This window comes from Anser cygnoides, chromosome 18 (assembly GCF_040182565.1).
Source record: "Anser cygnoides isolate HZ-2024a breed goose chromosome 18, Taihu_goose_T2T_genome, whole genome shotgun sequence".
Lineage (NCBI taxonomy): Eukaryota > Metazoa > Chordata > Aves > Anseriformes > Anatidae > Anser > Anser cygnoides.
The window spans coordinates 8,236,599-8,251,687 of NC_089890.1; the positions used below are offsets into that span (position 1 = coordinate 8,236,599).

Sequence of the window (15,089 nt, forward strand, 5' to 3'; positions counted from 1 at the left end):
TGTGAGGACAGGAAGAATAAATACTCGGCTTGAGCTGGAGAAAAACGGGACCGGTTGCCATTACCCTGGGGGATTCCAGCAGGAACGGAGGTGTTGGGCTCCGGGTGTGTGCTGCTCAGCGAAGGTTCTCCACTGGGTGCAGAGGATGTGGCAGAACAAATTGCACGGCTGCAGGAGTTTCAAACTGTTCTGATGCTGAAATACGTTCTACCTCTTTGAACCTGCTTTAAGTTGCAAAGTGGAGTAAGAAGCTTAGATATGCATATATGTGTTATATATGCATTTGTGTGTTCCTTATACATATATCCTTGCTGAACTCCTAATGCCCTGGAAGTGTGCTCTGTTAGATTGCTCACTCCTTCATAAAGAGCAGAATGGCCTTTCGCTGGTAATCTGTTTTTTAAACAGCTTTGCAGCATTTATTAAGTAATGAAGATCCATCGTGTCCACGCGTGTTACTAGAACCTGGTGAGATACTTTCTCATTATTTGTGTGCGGCCTTTTGATAAACCTCTTCTCTGGATGTGATGGTAGCAGTATGTTTTATAACCTCCCGTGTTAAACAAAATTGACCTTTTTCATAACAAAGTGTGTTGATGAAATGTTTGTGTCTCGTCCTGCCTTCTGTCTCTGGCAGTGGGTAACGATTAGGTGCATCAGCAGAGCCAGGAGCATTCAGAAATACCTTACCTGACCTGTCTGTGGATGCTCTTACGCGTGTAAATGTCTAGTTTAAAAAACAGCGTTTATATCTCTTGGACTCAGTACCTTTGCAGTATTTTCTGCTGGTTAATTTTAGGCTTTATAGCTTGGTTGGTTGAATTCCTTCACCGTTATAAATATGCCGCTCTTACATTTTATGGACTGTCCCCTTGCTCTTGAAGTGAGAGCACTTTACATGACTTTCTTATGTGTCGTTTTTAACTCTTACACCTTTTCTCATGGAGTTTAGTTTGTCTTCTTGGACATTTATGATTTCGTACTTATGAAGCCTTATTGTACTGTACTTTGATTTTATTGCTAGTAGATTTGAGTGGGGAATAATAGCCAGGAGCAGACCATGGCAGAGATTTTCTTAATGTTTTTTTTCAGAAATTCTATATTATTTTCCTAATTGATTCTTCTTTTTCTTTTTCCCTTCTTTCTTTTATTTTTTTTTAATTTGACATTGTGTTCATGTAATCGTGCAATTATTTTCATTGAGTTGTCTGCCCAAGGCTCATTTCTTGTGAGTTATGTTTAGTTTGGGAGTAGGGGTGTGTTTGATCACTCATTACTTTGGGAACTTTCATCTCTTGTCTTGTTGCTCATTCGCGTTATTTTTTATGGTTCTTGTATCATTTTTGGTACTGTCAACTGCCCTAAATATAACTTATGTTCTTTTCCCTCTCTGATTTGAGATCTTACCTGCAAATATTTTGCAGGTTCTGCACTGTACCTGTGGTTGCTCAGGGGCTGCAAGGCCCTTTTCCCTTGAAGCGTTTCATCATCTATCTGATCTCTTGCTTTTTTCAGAGCTTTGCATCGGTATTTCAGCTCTCAGTCCAGAGGTGGTTTGGTTTCTACCTACGACAAACCAATACGCAGAATAATTTTGGGTACCAGACCTTGCTCAGTACTTCTTGAAGATCCTTCTCTGTTCTGTTATTTTAATGACAAATAGTCTAGCGCCTAACTGCTTGGCTTGTTAGTTCTCGGGGTCACCAAGTGATTAGGATGTTATTTCCCCCAAATATTAGCTCAGTCAGTTCTGTTCAGTTCGGTGTGTGCTTCCCTGGAGCAGGAGCTGTTGCAAGGAGCCGACGTTGTTCTGGAGTTACTTCAAGCTTCTGGGACAGTTGCTCATCTTCATAGCTCAGTGATGTTTAATTTACAGATTAGTTGAAGGACCAGCTTTCCTGATGCATGATCTGTGATACCTGCTCTTCTCACAGAGCCAAGTCACCACGTTTGTGCGAGTAATTTGGCTTCCTCGCTCTCCCCTCGCCCTCCAGCCCAGCAGCAGAGCAGATGGGCGGCCGCCCAAGGCCCCTGGCTGCCACGGGTTTGGTTGTGTTGTTCTGTTCGCTGGATTGCTTTCTTTTTTTACAAGACTGTTCCCACAGACTCTTCCAGTTCTCTCTTGGATTTCTCAGTTGGATTTAATTTCTATCCCAGATCCCTGCTGCTGGCTTCGGTGTCCCCACATTTGCTTGCTCAGGGAGAACCTGGAGCTGTGTCCCGTGTGTCCCACCGAATTCGATCGCATGCACCATTTATTTTAATTTATTAATTAATTTATTTAAATATTTTCCTGTACTTACTGGTCAGAAAGACTTCGAATTGCCTCCTTTCCAAAACTGGGTATGATACTGCTACTTTTTAATTACTTCTTTTCTCAAGGGTAATTGCCTGTATTGTGGGCTTTAGTGGCTTAGTTCTGAATCTGAGTCCAAAACAGCTAATTTGCTTGTTTACTATACTTGTTGTTCTGGGGCAGAATTGGTTAGGGGTCAAGAAAAGGTTTCCTTAAACTCTAGTCCCGTTAGGACATCTGGCTGTAGATTTTTTTTATGGGCAGCTGGAGTTTCCCAGTATTTTTGCCTCTGGAATCGATGGACTCCCATCAGCTGGCTGCTCACCAACCTTCTCCCGGCCGGTGAGCTGCCAGCAGCATCTCCGGCACTGCAGCCATCAAACCTCACGCTCCTCAGTCATTGCAGTGCCAGCTGAGAGACGTGGGCACGAGCTGTCTGCAGGTGATTCAGTGCAGAACACGTTTTGGTGCGATGCTTCCCCGAGTAAAGGTAAGTAGCTGGCGACTACTGAGAACTTAATGAACTGCTAAGGAAGGCGGCAGAAGATTTCGTTTTTTCCAGTTGTCTTCCTCATAGCTTTGCTAGCCTAAGGAATTGCTAAATTTAGAGCTGACCTTCATAATAAATATACCAGAACTATCACAAGCAAAGGGATTCGGGAGACGTTAGTGCTGGCTACACCAGGGTATGGTTAGCGCTTCCTGGGCTTTCCTGACATTGGTCCTTGAGAAACAAACACTGGCCATTCTTCGGCTGTTGTGTAGGTCTAACTTTTGATCCAGTGGGATGTTTTTGCTTTAATAAGGAGAAAAAACACAGGATGCTTTTTGGTATTAATGTTTCTTTCAACTGCATCAATAAGGTGTTTTATTTGTGTTGTTTAAGCAGTAAGATCAGTGACAGATTCTGTGTTTCTCAGGTGAGTGACGCTGCAGAAATTGCCAGTTAACAAAAGTAATATTTCCAAGATTGCCGACAGTGTTAGGTATACTCATGTTTGTTTATAACTGGTATGTGTAACTGTTGTGAAAATAGATTAAGTTTCTTCAGAGTATCTGTCTTTAGCACGGGAACAGGCTTACCTAGATAGTTATCTTTTCTGACTATTTTAAGTAGTAGAAATACAGAACCCAAAACAAAATGGAAAGCACAGGGTAATTAATTGTTGCTTTGGTAATCACTGCTGGCTTACTGCCGGTGCAGATCATCCTAATAAACACTTGCACCCAACCCAGAAGCACAGATCCTGGGCTCGTCAGCTGAGCTATGGGAAACTTAACTTTCTGACTTTTGCTAGTGACATTCCTGGAAAGTAAACATCCAAGCAGGACAGCTCAACTGGATCAGAAAGTGTGCTGGGGTAAGTAATTCAGGGAGTTATGATGGACATTTTAGTGTCAGAATCTTGAGAGGAAATCAAAGTAAGCCGCACAGTGTACAAGTGCATGTATAAGGGAAATGCAAGCAGTACTCTAAGATAAAAGTATCTTCCTGAGGCTATTCTGTGAAGAAGTATAATACAAGAAAAAAATACAGGTAGCGAAGCAGAGAAAGAAAGGAAAAAAAAATCTGCAAAGAGGTTTTTCCAGGAGAGAACCATTCCTCAAAAATCTTTTCTTAAAGTAGAAAAAGGAATCTTACAGGAGTGATAGGCTTGCTTTGTCAGAAGAAGAAAAATTTATCGTGTTGGGGAAGAAAAGGCTGTTTGAACGTAGCTGCTCACACAGACAAAAAGCTGCCAGAACTCACCACAATACCCAGCTACAAATTCTTCTTACCCTTATAATCTTTTCCTTCTACAAATACATACAGATGGGAATGAGAAAGGTATAAAGGGGACAGCATTTTATGACAGTTCTTTGCTGTAAACTTCTGCAAAGGAGGACCTTGGATCATTTGCAGTAAGCAGCACTTGTCTTACCCAGGTACATGGGGGGTTGTAGAGCTTTGTGGAGGCTGTGAGATCTCACCTGCTTCGGCCTTTCGCAGACACAGGCTCTCTTTTCTTTCCCCTTCTTCAGTATGTATTCTCAAGTACAAGCTCGAGACTGACATGCCAATGTAGAGGAGAATAATGTTCCAGAGGGGCTTTCCATGGTCCACAGTTACCGTCTGCATTCCTGTTTCATCAGCCCATTCCCAGGTGTCTTTGTTTTGCCTGTGGTTGGCACAGTTTTCAGGGTGGTTCCTTTTTCATTCTGTTCAGTGACAGCATTTTGGATGTTTTTTCCCTGAATGTTGACCGCCTTCCTAACAGTCTCTGGTACAGCACCGTCCATCTGCACCTCCCATTTTCCTTAATGGCAGGTGGTCCTGGTGGAGAACAAGCATTCCAAAAACAATTGATTTTAGGATCATGGATGAGAAGGGCAAGTTCATGACATTGTCAGCATTTTTTCTTCTCAGCAGCAGCTCACTACTAAACAGCAGAAGGCAGCCAGCAGGATCCCAAGGAAGATGTTCCTCAGTGCCTCTTGCCCCTCTTCCAGGGCACCGGAGGAGCAAATGCCACTTGCTGCATCTCCAGGTTTTTCTTGTTTCATTTCTGGGATTTTTTTTTCCCCCTTAATTACCACTCTAGGAAGACTTCCAAATTGCAGAACTAGAAGGAGAAGCATGTTGTTAGCTTGATGGGAAAGGCTTACCCAAGTACGCAAGCAGTCTGCGGTGTGTGGTTTCACATGAATCGAGTGCTAAAATCAGTCCGTTTTGTGAGGCTTGAAGATGCTGATAGGCTTTCCGCTGTGAGAGTCACCTAGAATGCACCTGTTTTGATACCATCTGCCACAGTGTAATTGAGCATGGACAGGAAACTGATTTTTAGCTGCTCAAGGAAACGGTCTTTTTCTACTGTGAGCAGAAGACGACTTGTTTTCCATGCGTGCAGTACACATTGAGCCACTGGAGAGGTTCTCTGCTTTTATCAAAACAGGAAAAAAGAGTAGACTGGGTGGGCCAGAGCCTGTGTTGAGAGATGTTTTAAGGAACATTTACAGCACTTGGTGGGTTGGCAGGACTTTTTATTTTATTTTATTTTTTTTAATCAGGTAACAGGTATATATATAGTTTGGGCAAGCTTGCTGGAAGGAGGAATTGGGCACAGTGATCAAGAACGTACTTTCAGAGTGGTAAACCCAATGGATGAATGTCCCTGTGTGTGCTGAGACCTGCAGAAGGATGAATAAATGCTTTGCATTTCCAGTTGAAGGAACTCCGTTCATGGAATTCATCAGGCTAAAGTTTTAAAGGCTGATACCCAGGGAAGAGCTTATATAAAGGTCACAAAATAAGTCCCAGGTAGCAGCGTCATTCCAAAAGTCGCAATATCTCAGCACTGTCTGGTGTGAGGAGGGCACGATGTGTTCATTCCTCCTGATGATGGACCTTCAGCTTGCTTTCTGGAAGGCCCCCAAGCTGCGTTGCCCTTCCACTTCTGCCACCAGGCTGGACTCAAATCGCCACACTTGCGTCCCCGTGTCTTGGAGGGGTGGGTGTAGCAACGTAGTGCTTTTGCCCAAAGAGAGCGCATTTCAAAGCAGCACAAACCATTTTTATCTCTTGACTCTAGACGCTACATAGGCCGTTCATCGCGCTGCCTTCTCTTTGCATGCACTGTGGCCTCGTTTTGCGGTGCTGTAGATGGGTATTTTGCTATCGGCCTTCTAACAGCTCGAGCTCAGCCTCCTGGGCTCGGTAGTGGAGTCTTGCTCAAGTGATGGAGTGCCCGGGCTACGTAGTTGTGAGCTGGGAGAGCCTCTTTGGCAGCTCAAATGGGAGTCAGAGAAGAAACTTCCTCTACCTGCTGGGCAACTTCTTTCTGCAAAGTCCAGCCGAGGTTTGCCCTGCGCGGTGTGTGAGCAGACAGCTCCCACGTGCTGTGTATCTGGTTGGGATGCTGTGGGGTTCTTGTTTAGGAAGTTGTCTGAAAATGCAAAAATAGTGACAGCTTCACGTTTTGTGTACAATCAGCATCTTGCTTTCTATAATGTAGCTTATTTTTTTACCTTACGTGTTTCTGTTCAGACTGTATTTAACAATGTTTTGTCTGCTACTTTAAAAAATATACAGGGATTGTAAGTCAAGCCTTCAGTGCTGTACTGAAATCAAACAAATTTCTGAGTTGGTATTTTAAGCATTCTTACCATCTAACTCTTGTTTTAGGATAAATTCTAAGTAAAAGAAAAAAAAATCAAAGTCAGTTCTTTCAATAGTTCCAGTTTACCATATTTATGAAAGTGGTGGAAATTTTTCGTGTCAGCTGGAAGCCATTCAGGAAAATTTTAATAGTGTGTTGAGAGGATAATTTAATCTCAGCTTCATACACTCCCTGGATCTGACCCATATGCAAGTGAGAGAAAATCCTTTTTCCCTCTTTTGACAGTGGCATGATGCACTCGTTGCCCATCTATTTGACGCTTTTGCATTAGGTCCTAGCAGAGGAAATGACTCCAAAATTTAGCAAGTGTTTGCACTGCATGCAATGGAGATGCTTAAAGAAATAAAAACTAAATACCAGTTTGCAAATGATGATGGTGGTGGGTTGTGTTGTTGTTTGTTACCCCGGTGCCACAGCTTTAGTTGAGGAGGATGTCAAAGACTGGAGTGTTTCTGTGCTGGATATTCTCCGTGTTGCCTCTGCCAGCAGAGTGCAGCCCTAAAAATCAGAGGTGCTGTAAGCGGCCTCCTGAGCAGCTCTTTAAGCCCGATGCACATATTATCAGGGAGACATATCTAGTGTACCTACATTTGATATTAAAGGTAAGTTTTTATTAGTTTTGCTGTACTAAGTGTATCGCGTGGCAGATGACTATAACGTGAAGCAAGATTTACATCTCAAACGGCAAATATTTGCTTGTTTATAGGTCAGTAATGGAGGAAAGCATTCCTCTTGTCCTCGTTAGCCATCGCCGGAGCCCTTGCAGTGTGCCCCTTGGTACCCAGCAAAATGGAGAGAGAGAGGGTGGTGGGCTGCTTTGCCGTGCATAAATCTGCTCGCTGCTTCCAGTTCGAGCTCCCATGATGTTTCTTTAACTCCGGTTATAATATTCCTACTTAGAGAAGCTGAAGGATGTTGCATATGTTGGTTCTTTGAAACTTCATTTGTATGGACAGCGTGCGCTGCTTTTTAATGCTAATAACCTACAAGCCAGCCTATGCATTAGCTGTCACGTTTGGGTTTCTACGAACTTTTGAACCATCTTAAGGAATTGGAAGTGCTTTCAGGCACTTGTGCTTCGTGTAGCCTGATGCCTGTAGTCATCATCATGGCTGGGTTTGGATGTGAGACCGAGGAATAATACGGCAGGTAGGTGGAAGTCTTGGTGAGTAGGCTTGCTTCTCGTTAGCAGCACAGACCCAGCACCTTGCTTTGTTAATGGGAACAGCTCCTGTGTTGATGGCAGTCGGGTGTTTGGATGCAGCGTGGACAGGGGGAGCCCGACCAGCCTTGCTAAACGTGCACCCAGCATTATTTCTCTTAATTTCTCTAGAGTTTCTGTAGCGTAAGGCTTCAATAGGCACATAAATACAGCAGAGCTGTGCTCGTGCTCTGCAGGATCCCGGGGGAACTTAGTCACAGGGCTGGGTCCGGCTTGAGCAGGGGATGGCCCGGCAGGCGGGAGGCAGAGCTCCCAAGGGAACAGGTCTTACCCCTTCCGCATCTTCCAGCTTCCTTAGGGCCGCGGGTCAAGGTGTGCGCGTGTGCTTTTAGCATGGCCACGATTACAGGGAACGCGACGTCTTACTTATTCATGGACTTCTGTGGATGCGTGCACGCAGTTTCTGCTAATTGGCAGTTGTTCAGATGAAAGTAATTTGATAAAAGTATTTTGGCCTGTAATCAGTGCCATTTACACTAGTAATGGTAGCCACCTAGTAAATCTAGTTCGGCCCAATATGTGAAAATAGAGTTGGTCCGGAGTTGTGCTTTGCTCGAGCCCTGGTTTATTTTGAATCCTTTTTGCCTCGGCTGGTTACGAGTGGAACCGATCGAAGTAGGGATCGTAGTGTTGCACACCACGAGATGTTTTTTCCGTTCCTTTGTTTGGGTGCGAGAACCAACTGGGCAGAGCCGTGGCCTTCACCTCGCTGCAGCGTGCGCACCAAATGCCCCCGGCCGGCAGGGAGCGGTGCCGGCACCCAGGGGACCCGTCTGTCGGCCTCAGCGCGAGGCCGGCCTCCGGACCTCCGCCACCGACGTGAGGCGACCGGTCCCGTCCGCTGGAAGCAACTGCGGGTAACGGGAGGGCTGCGGCAACCCCGGAGCTGCAGCAAAGAGACAGCCCGGGTGGAAGAATGTGAAATATGTAATTGCGACTTGACTGTCATTTAGCAAACCAGCTGCTTGCTGGTCTGTAATTTAATTTTCGGTGCAGTTTAGTTGCAGTTTCGTTGTTTTTTTTTTTTTCTTAAGGCTCATCTGTATTTTTGATACGTTTACAATAATGTGATAGCCACATCGCACGGTCCTTGTCCTAACTTCCATTCCCCAAAGTGTTCGGGCGTCGTTTCTGTACGAGGGGGCCGAGCGTGTCGGCTGCTGGACTGGCCGGGCTTTGGCAAGCCGGGCGTGTTGTCTGGGCAAAATGACCGAGGGGATTTGGTGTTCTCGCATCCTTAAAAAAATGGGAGTGCTTCACTAAGTGAAACAGCGGGCAGCTTTCTCAAGGACGGACTTTACACCGATGCATTTTATCGGTCCGTGTGAGCAGGTAGAACGACGAGCATAGCGCCACACACCCGGCTGGGCCTACTCTCTTAAAGTTTTTAATACCCGGTGGTTTTACCCTCGCACATCTCGAAGCAGCGGTTATTTCCGAGAACAACGATGACAACATCCGCCTTGATGCTCGCAGGACTTGGAGGCGCACCTCGGCGAGCCCAGCGGCCTGGGAGGCATTAGCGGTGGGGAGGCCTGGCCCGGCCTGCCCCGTGGGTGCCGTCTCGGAGGCAGGCCGAGCGGAGGCCGGAGGCTGGCTGGGCGTGAGGGAGGCCGATGGGGGGGAGGAGGGAGGCCGTGCTGGGTCTGGGCTGTGTGTGTGCAGGGCTTTCTCCTCCGCTGGCTCGCTCGCACGCGCGCGCTCGAGGGGCCATGTGACTGCTGGCCATATTAGCAGGTTTATCCAAGCCTAGCCCCTCTGACTAACAGATGTAGGGAAAAGGGCATTCTGGGATCGCAGCAGTTGCTTTTGAACAACAATGTCCTTTTTGTAAGAATCTGATGCTTCTTAAAAGATGGAACATGACATCATTACCGTCGATCCAAGAAGCATTCCTTCAATAACACTGAGTGTGCTCTGGTTATCAGCTCCCTTCCCCCAGCCCCTTTCTCTCCCTCCTCTGACTGATGCTTTTTGTCTATTGTTTCGTCCGGGGCTGTAAATGCGAAACAGTTGTCTTTCAGTGTTATGTGCTTGTTAGGACTGGAATCAAGTGGAATATTGTTGGCTTCTTTGAAAGAAAGGACGAAAAACGACAACAAAAACCAACTTTCCTTGCAGTCTGCAGAAATGTAGCGTGCTTCAGGTAGGGGCTGAGTCGCAGCTAACGATTTCCCTTCCCACACCGCGTGAGTTACTGCCTTATGTAAGGGAAGGTGGGGAGATGGCAGCCCTGTTCCCGTGAGCCCAGCCCCGCTCCGTCGGCAGTCGGATGTGTCCTGTGCTAATGGTCTGAAGGCTCCTGCAACGATGCTGGTACCGATACGAAATGCGCCTGTGCACGCTCGTGAGAGGGGTACGGCAGAGCTGTGAACAGCTGCGTGGCTTCTGCATGGATTTTGTACTTGCTCCACCACTGGGATTTCAATCCCGTTTCTTTCCTCAGCCCCCGAGAGTGGGCTATCGTGGAAACATGTCCAGGGTTACGTTATAAATCTTGTTGAATCTGCTTGGAGGAAAGCTATGAAAATGCTGGATTTTGCTTCCCTGCTCTGCCTTCTCTTTCCCACGCGTGTCTTCATGAGAAAAACTGGAGAACCTTGCAGACTTTACAGCTAGGTACGTCTTGGCTGTCTCTCGCACGACCGTGCTCTCCTTGTAGCGGTGCTGGCAGTTGTTTGAACTAACAAGGAGCAGGCAGTCTTTGGCACTTCCACATGCTGCAACTGTCTAGAGGAGAGTACCACTGAGCATAAACATGCAGGAGTATGTCTTTTTCCATCCTTGTCGGAATTGCTCCGCAGGGAGGGGAAAACAAATGATTCATTGATGGTCTGGAGGCTTGGAGAAAGGTGGAGCTCTTACTGTCCTGGAAAGGAGGAAAAACGGACCGCGATAGATAGGGCCTTCTGATAGATTGATTAAACTCAGACTTAGTGCCTTTTTTCCATCATAAAGATGTAAAACTTAAAGGGCAGATTTGAGGTGTAAAATACGAATCAAAAGAAGTACAAGTCTTGACCAGATAAGGGTTGTGTGAGGGAAGTGGGCTGTGTGAGTAGCTGCTTGCCAGTGACACAGGATTTGTTTTGTTGGTGACAATTTGTGGGGAACCCAGAGGAAATCCCAGTACTTAGGCTCTTCCCTTAGCATGAGAAAACATGCATTTTACTCGCGATGGCTGTGTGACTTTTACCTGAAGATTTTTCACAGGAAGATTTGAGCACAACCTTATGATGTATTATGAAATGGTCGGGCTCCAAGATGCGTTTTCATTAAATGAAAGCAAATGCATGGTGTAAACAGGAGAGGTTCCGTGCATCCCTAACGGGGTCTGAAAGTGCAGTTGTGGTCCACTTCAAGAAGTGCAGCCAGTAATTTAATGGCATGTGTAACTCTTCAGGGAGGGGATATTGGAGTAATACGGGCTCGCTAGTGACAAACTGGTTATCACCGTGATTCTTCTGACCCCCGTGCAGGGGACTGAGCAGGTGCTGGAGCAGGAATGCGCCTCATTTTGTGCTTTGATTTCAAATTGTGTTCTGTAGAAATAAATACCTGAGTGGTGCCTCGGTGGGACTTTGACATCCCGGCAGATAGGTTGCGCTGCTTCGTGTAAGAGGCTTGCTTGCTCTGGAAGAAGTGGAGGCTGCTCCTCCGCTGCTTTGTTTCCGTGTCTTTGAGCAGAGGATAACCAGTGAAGGCTTGCAATCTTTTTCTTGCAGTGATCCATGCTGAAGAGGCTCCATTCATACAGATGAGCCAAGGGTTGAGGCAGCACTTTAAACCCAGATAGTCGGTCGGCTAACTGCCCAGCAGGATGCCATCAACCAGCCGAGCGGGCAGCCTGAAGGACCCCGAAATTGCAGAGCTCTTCTTCAAAGAAGATCCAGAAAAGCTCTTCACAGATCTCCGAGAGATTGGCCATGGAAGCTTCGGAGCAGTTTATTTTGTAAGTAGCCTCGTGGCTTGTGAATTGTAGCTGTGTTTCCTTTTGTCTTCAAACTGTGGGCACAGACTTCTTTTGAAATTGTTGAGGAAAAGAAACTATGTGAACCTTTGTATGATGCTTGGGGAAGAAGTATTTTATATCTGTACGGTCTGCCTGTTCACAGACTGACAGTATCTTTAAGGGGTTTGCATTCAAACGGAAAGAAAAAACGGGAAACGTGGCCCTTGTCCAGTGCTTTTAGGTTATGTTGCAAGTAGGGATTTTTCTGCAAATTAAAAAACGTACTTTGGCTCCATCATTTCTGATTGGCAATGCACTTCTTTTGATTTGATTGTCTCCTTATCATCTCCAGTCCCTTGAGAGAAAGAGTTCTCTCCCTTCTTGCATACCCCACAGGCTCCCTTAAAGACATTCTTCGTATTTGACACCTGAATGTTGGTGCTTTTGTTACCCTTGGGCCTGTCACATCCTCCTTCCCTACTGCAGGCAAGAATCTCAGTATTCATCTGTATAAAACTTCCTCGACATGAGCGTCTGGACAGCAGTTTTTCCCAGGCTGCTTGTAGAGCTCGACTGGAGGTGGGGTATTTCGTGGTAACCTCATTTGCAGGTTGCCATATGTTAACCCAAGTGCACACTGTGAGACCTTCATTAAAAAAACATTTTCCTCAGAAAACCTTTTCACATTTATAATTATAGGAGGTGTGGCCAAAGCTGCCAATGTTCCTTCAGAAAGCCATTTGTGTCAGTATTTTATGAGGTGCCTATTCATTGTTAATAATTGCAGCAGACCATGTTGGGAACCTTCCAGCACAAATCTAATGCAGCACAGATGAACTAATTAGGAAAAGCTTCTTAATTTTGTTCCCTGCTTAAAACTAGGAGCTGCCAGTGTCTGGGAACAGATCTGGAGGAGGAAGTGTTTTCGAATGGAGCAGTACTCACCTGTGGCCTTTATTTCACTCATTTGCTTAAAATGTGGATATGAAAGGAAGGAACAGAAAATCTGTCTTCCTGCTAAGTGGAAATATTATTGAAGTTTTTCAGGAATACTGTAACTTGTAAAGGAATGCATGCACCACATGAGTATGCAAAGCCAGCATTCAGCTGGAGATAACCTGCAAACTCTGTGCTAATGGCGTTCCCAAATGCCAACAGGATGCTGCCATCAGGTCATCTGCAGAGTGACCTTTGTAGCAGTGGTAAGGGATGGTTGCCCATTACCAGCTCCTTCTACAAGGAGATAGCAAGCAAGAGGTCATTAATGTACAGGCCTATCTTTTTCTTTCTTTTCCCTCAGTATTTTAGACTAACAGTTCATTATAGGATGGTATTTATTCACTAAAGAGTGGGATTACTTTATGCCATTCAGGTTGTACTTTAACAGAAATTAAGTGTAATTTGGCACTTGCAAAAAGGTAACGTAAGCATTCCATCCACACTACTCCAGTCTGTTGGGGGGACTTTGCATTTTTGCTAAATAAGGGAGTGTTTCCAGCAAAGAAGGTAAACTGTTGTTATTTGTGTGCTACAAAGTTTTAACCTATACCAGTATTGTATTATGATTTTTTTTTGTTGCCAGTAGTTCTCAGATGTGGAATCTGAAGCTGTTCCATATGATGATACTTGGTATCTCAAGCAGAAACCCAAAAGGTGGTGGGATGGGCTGCATGGGGGGAGAAATTCAGTTTAGGTGAAATAAGCGTAAAGAAAAGAGGGTAGGGGGTGTATGTTTTGTGTCCTTTATTCTGTATAGCTGGGGAAAAATAAAAAATCAAGTTTCTTTAGCAGTATTTTGATTCTGCTAATGTAAACTATTAAACTTTATCTAATCAGTGTGATATTGGATTACAGTTAATAACTGCTTAAAAACATATTACCAAAGTTGATGACATACTTCACCTTTTGTTTGCTCATGCCTGTCTTGTGTCGCTGCTGAAGTTACTCAGGGCACCAGAGTTTGAACCTTTGTATGAAGTTTTCAGAGGATATATGCCCCAAAATGTCTGTCATAAAGCAAGCCTGGTTTGGTTGAAGTCAGCTGGCTTTCTAACGACTTCATGGCTTTTGTCTAGGACCCACCTTTTTTTTCCGATTTTTCAAGATCACAAGGAAACTTAAAAAAGCAAGCAAAACTATGATTTTAACATTCACTGGGGTGTCAGCTGTGGGGTTGTCACTTTTCAGTCCCCCTATAGCAAAGAGGGGCTCCAGGAGTTATGCAAACACAGCCGGTGGTGGCTTGCTCGGGTTTTCTACTGTTTAGCACCCCACCACCAGTCTGCTTTCACTGCATACAGCCTGGGCCCAAAATGTTGATGATAAATAGATGTGGGAGTAATTAACAAGTAGAAAAATCCAGATAATCCTGAAATCCTCCCCACCTTTTTTTTTAAATGCAGTTTAGTCTTTAGTTTTTTACCTACCTGTCTTTCCTTTTAGTAGTGATCCCCGGAAGGGGGTGATGTGTTTATCTTACATGATAATTGGCTAAGTTAACACATAAGATAAACTGCTCTTTTTTTCTTCTTTGTTTCCGTCACATTAAACATCCTGCAATAGTGCAACAACAACAGCAAAAGTTTATTTTATAATTAACATGAATTTTGCTGGTTCACCTCATGGTTTTAGTTTCTTAGAAACTGCAAGTCTGGCACCTCTGAATCATTTTGGTATTGTCCTCACCCTACTCCATGTTCTGCAATGTAATAATAGCTTTCGTTTGACACAGGAAACCTACTACACGGGAACACTGCAGATGGAGCAGAAGAATAACCCACTCTCTTTTGTTAGCGCTGTGCTCCTTCTGCTCCACCGTAGTATTTTGCTTGCCTGCTTTATTGCAGCTCTTCACTGGCTTGAATGTCTCAGAGATTGCCTATAATTAGCAAAGGTCTAGGAGTTAAAATTTTATTCTTCTCTGCTTAAAAAAAAAAAAAAAAAAAAAAAAACACAAAAACAGACACCCCCCCCCCCCCCCTTAAAATATTGCAATATCAGCAGGGCTGGAGGGAGTGTCCTCTCAGACAGAAAGAAAACTAAAAATAGTATTGGTTCCAGCATCTCAGAGCTGGCTGAAATCAAGACTGACAGGGAATTCTGGGAGCCTTTTTTTAATGAATGACAGAATTAAAATATGACTGAAAACCCTTTTTACAAAAGGCAGAGTCCTCATGCTTCATTAACCCCTGTCCTGATAGGCTGTGCTTGGTAGGACCGATATATTAAAAATCAGCGTTTTCATCAGTCAGCAGCGAGTTCGGCCATGCACATCAGTTTGATTTATATCATTTGGCTTCGTATCCAAGCTGATTTTGCTTATCGGAGATGCTCAGAGTTTCCCCCCAGCGCTGTGCCACCCAAACCCTTCAGGAGTGCAGGCCGGGGTCAGGGTTGGCACCGACATCCCCGCGGGGTGAAGCGGTGCTGGGCCCTTCCCTGTAAGGGCGCCTGGGCCACCGC

The 15,089-nt window shown here is 45.1% G+C and overlaps 1 protein-coding gene across 2 annotated transcripts in view; it reads left to right on the forward strand.

Moving 5' to 3' along the window:
- The window catches only part of TAOK1 (TAO kinase 1), a 70,390-nt gene that overhangs the window by 18,349 nt on the left and 36,952 nt on the right, over positions 1–15,089 (forward strand). The window contains exons 1-2 of one of the 2 annotated variants that reach the window (XM_013196532.3): positions 9,850–10,294; positions 11,401–11,627. In XM_013196532.3, coding sequence (XP_013051986.1) covers positions 11,496–11,627 — 132 coding nt within the window. In that variant the 5' untranslated portion in view covers positions 9,850–10,294; positions 11,401–11,495. Of the gene's footprint in view, positions 1–9,849; positions 10,295–11,400; positions 11,628–15,089 lie in introns of those variants that run through there. The other variant, XM_066979615.1, reaches the window with a different exon arrangement.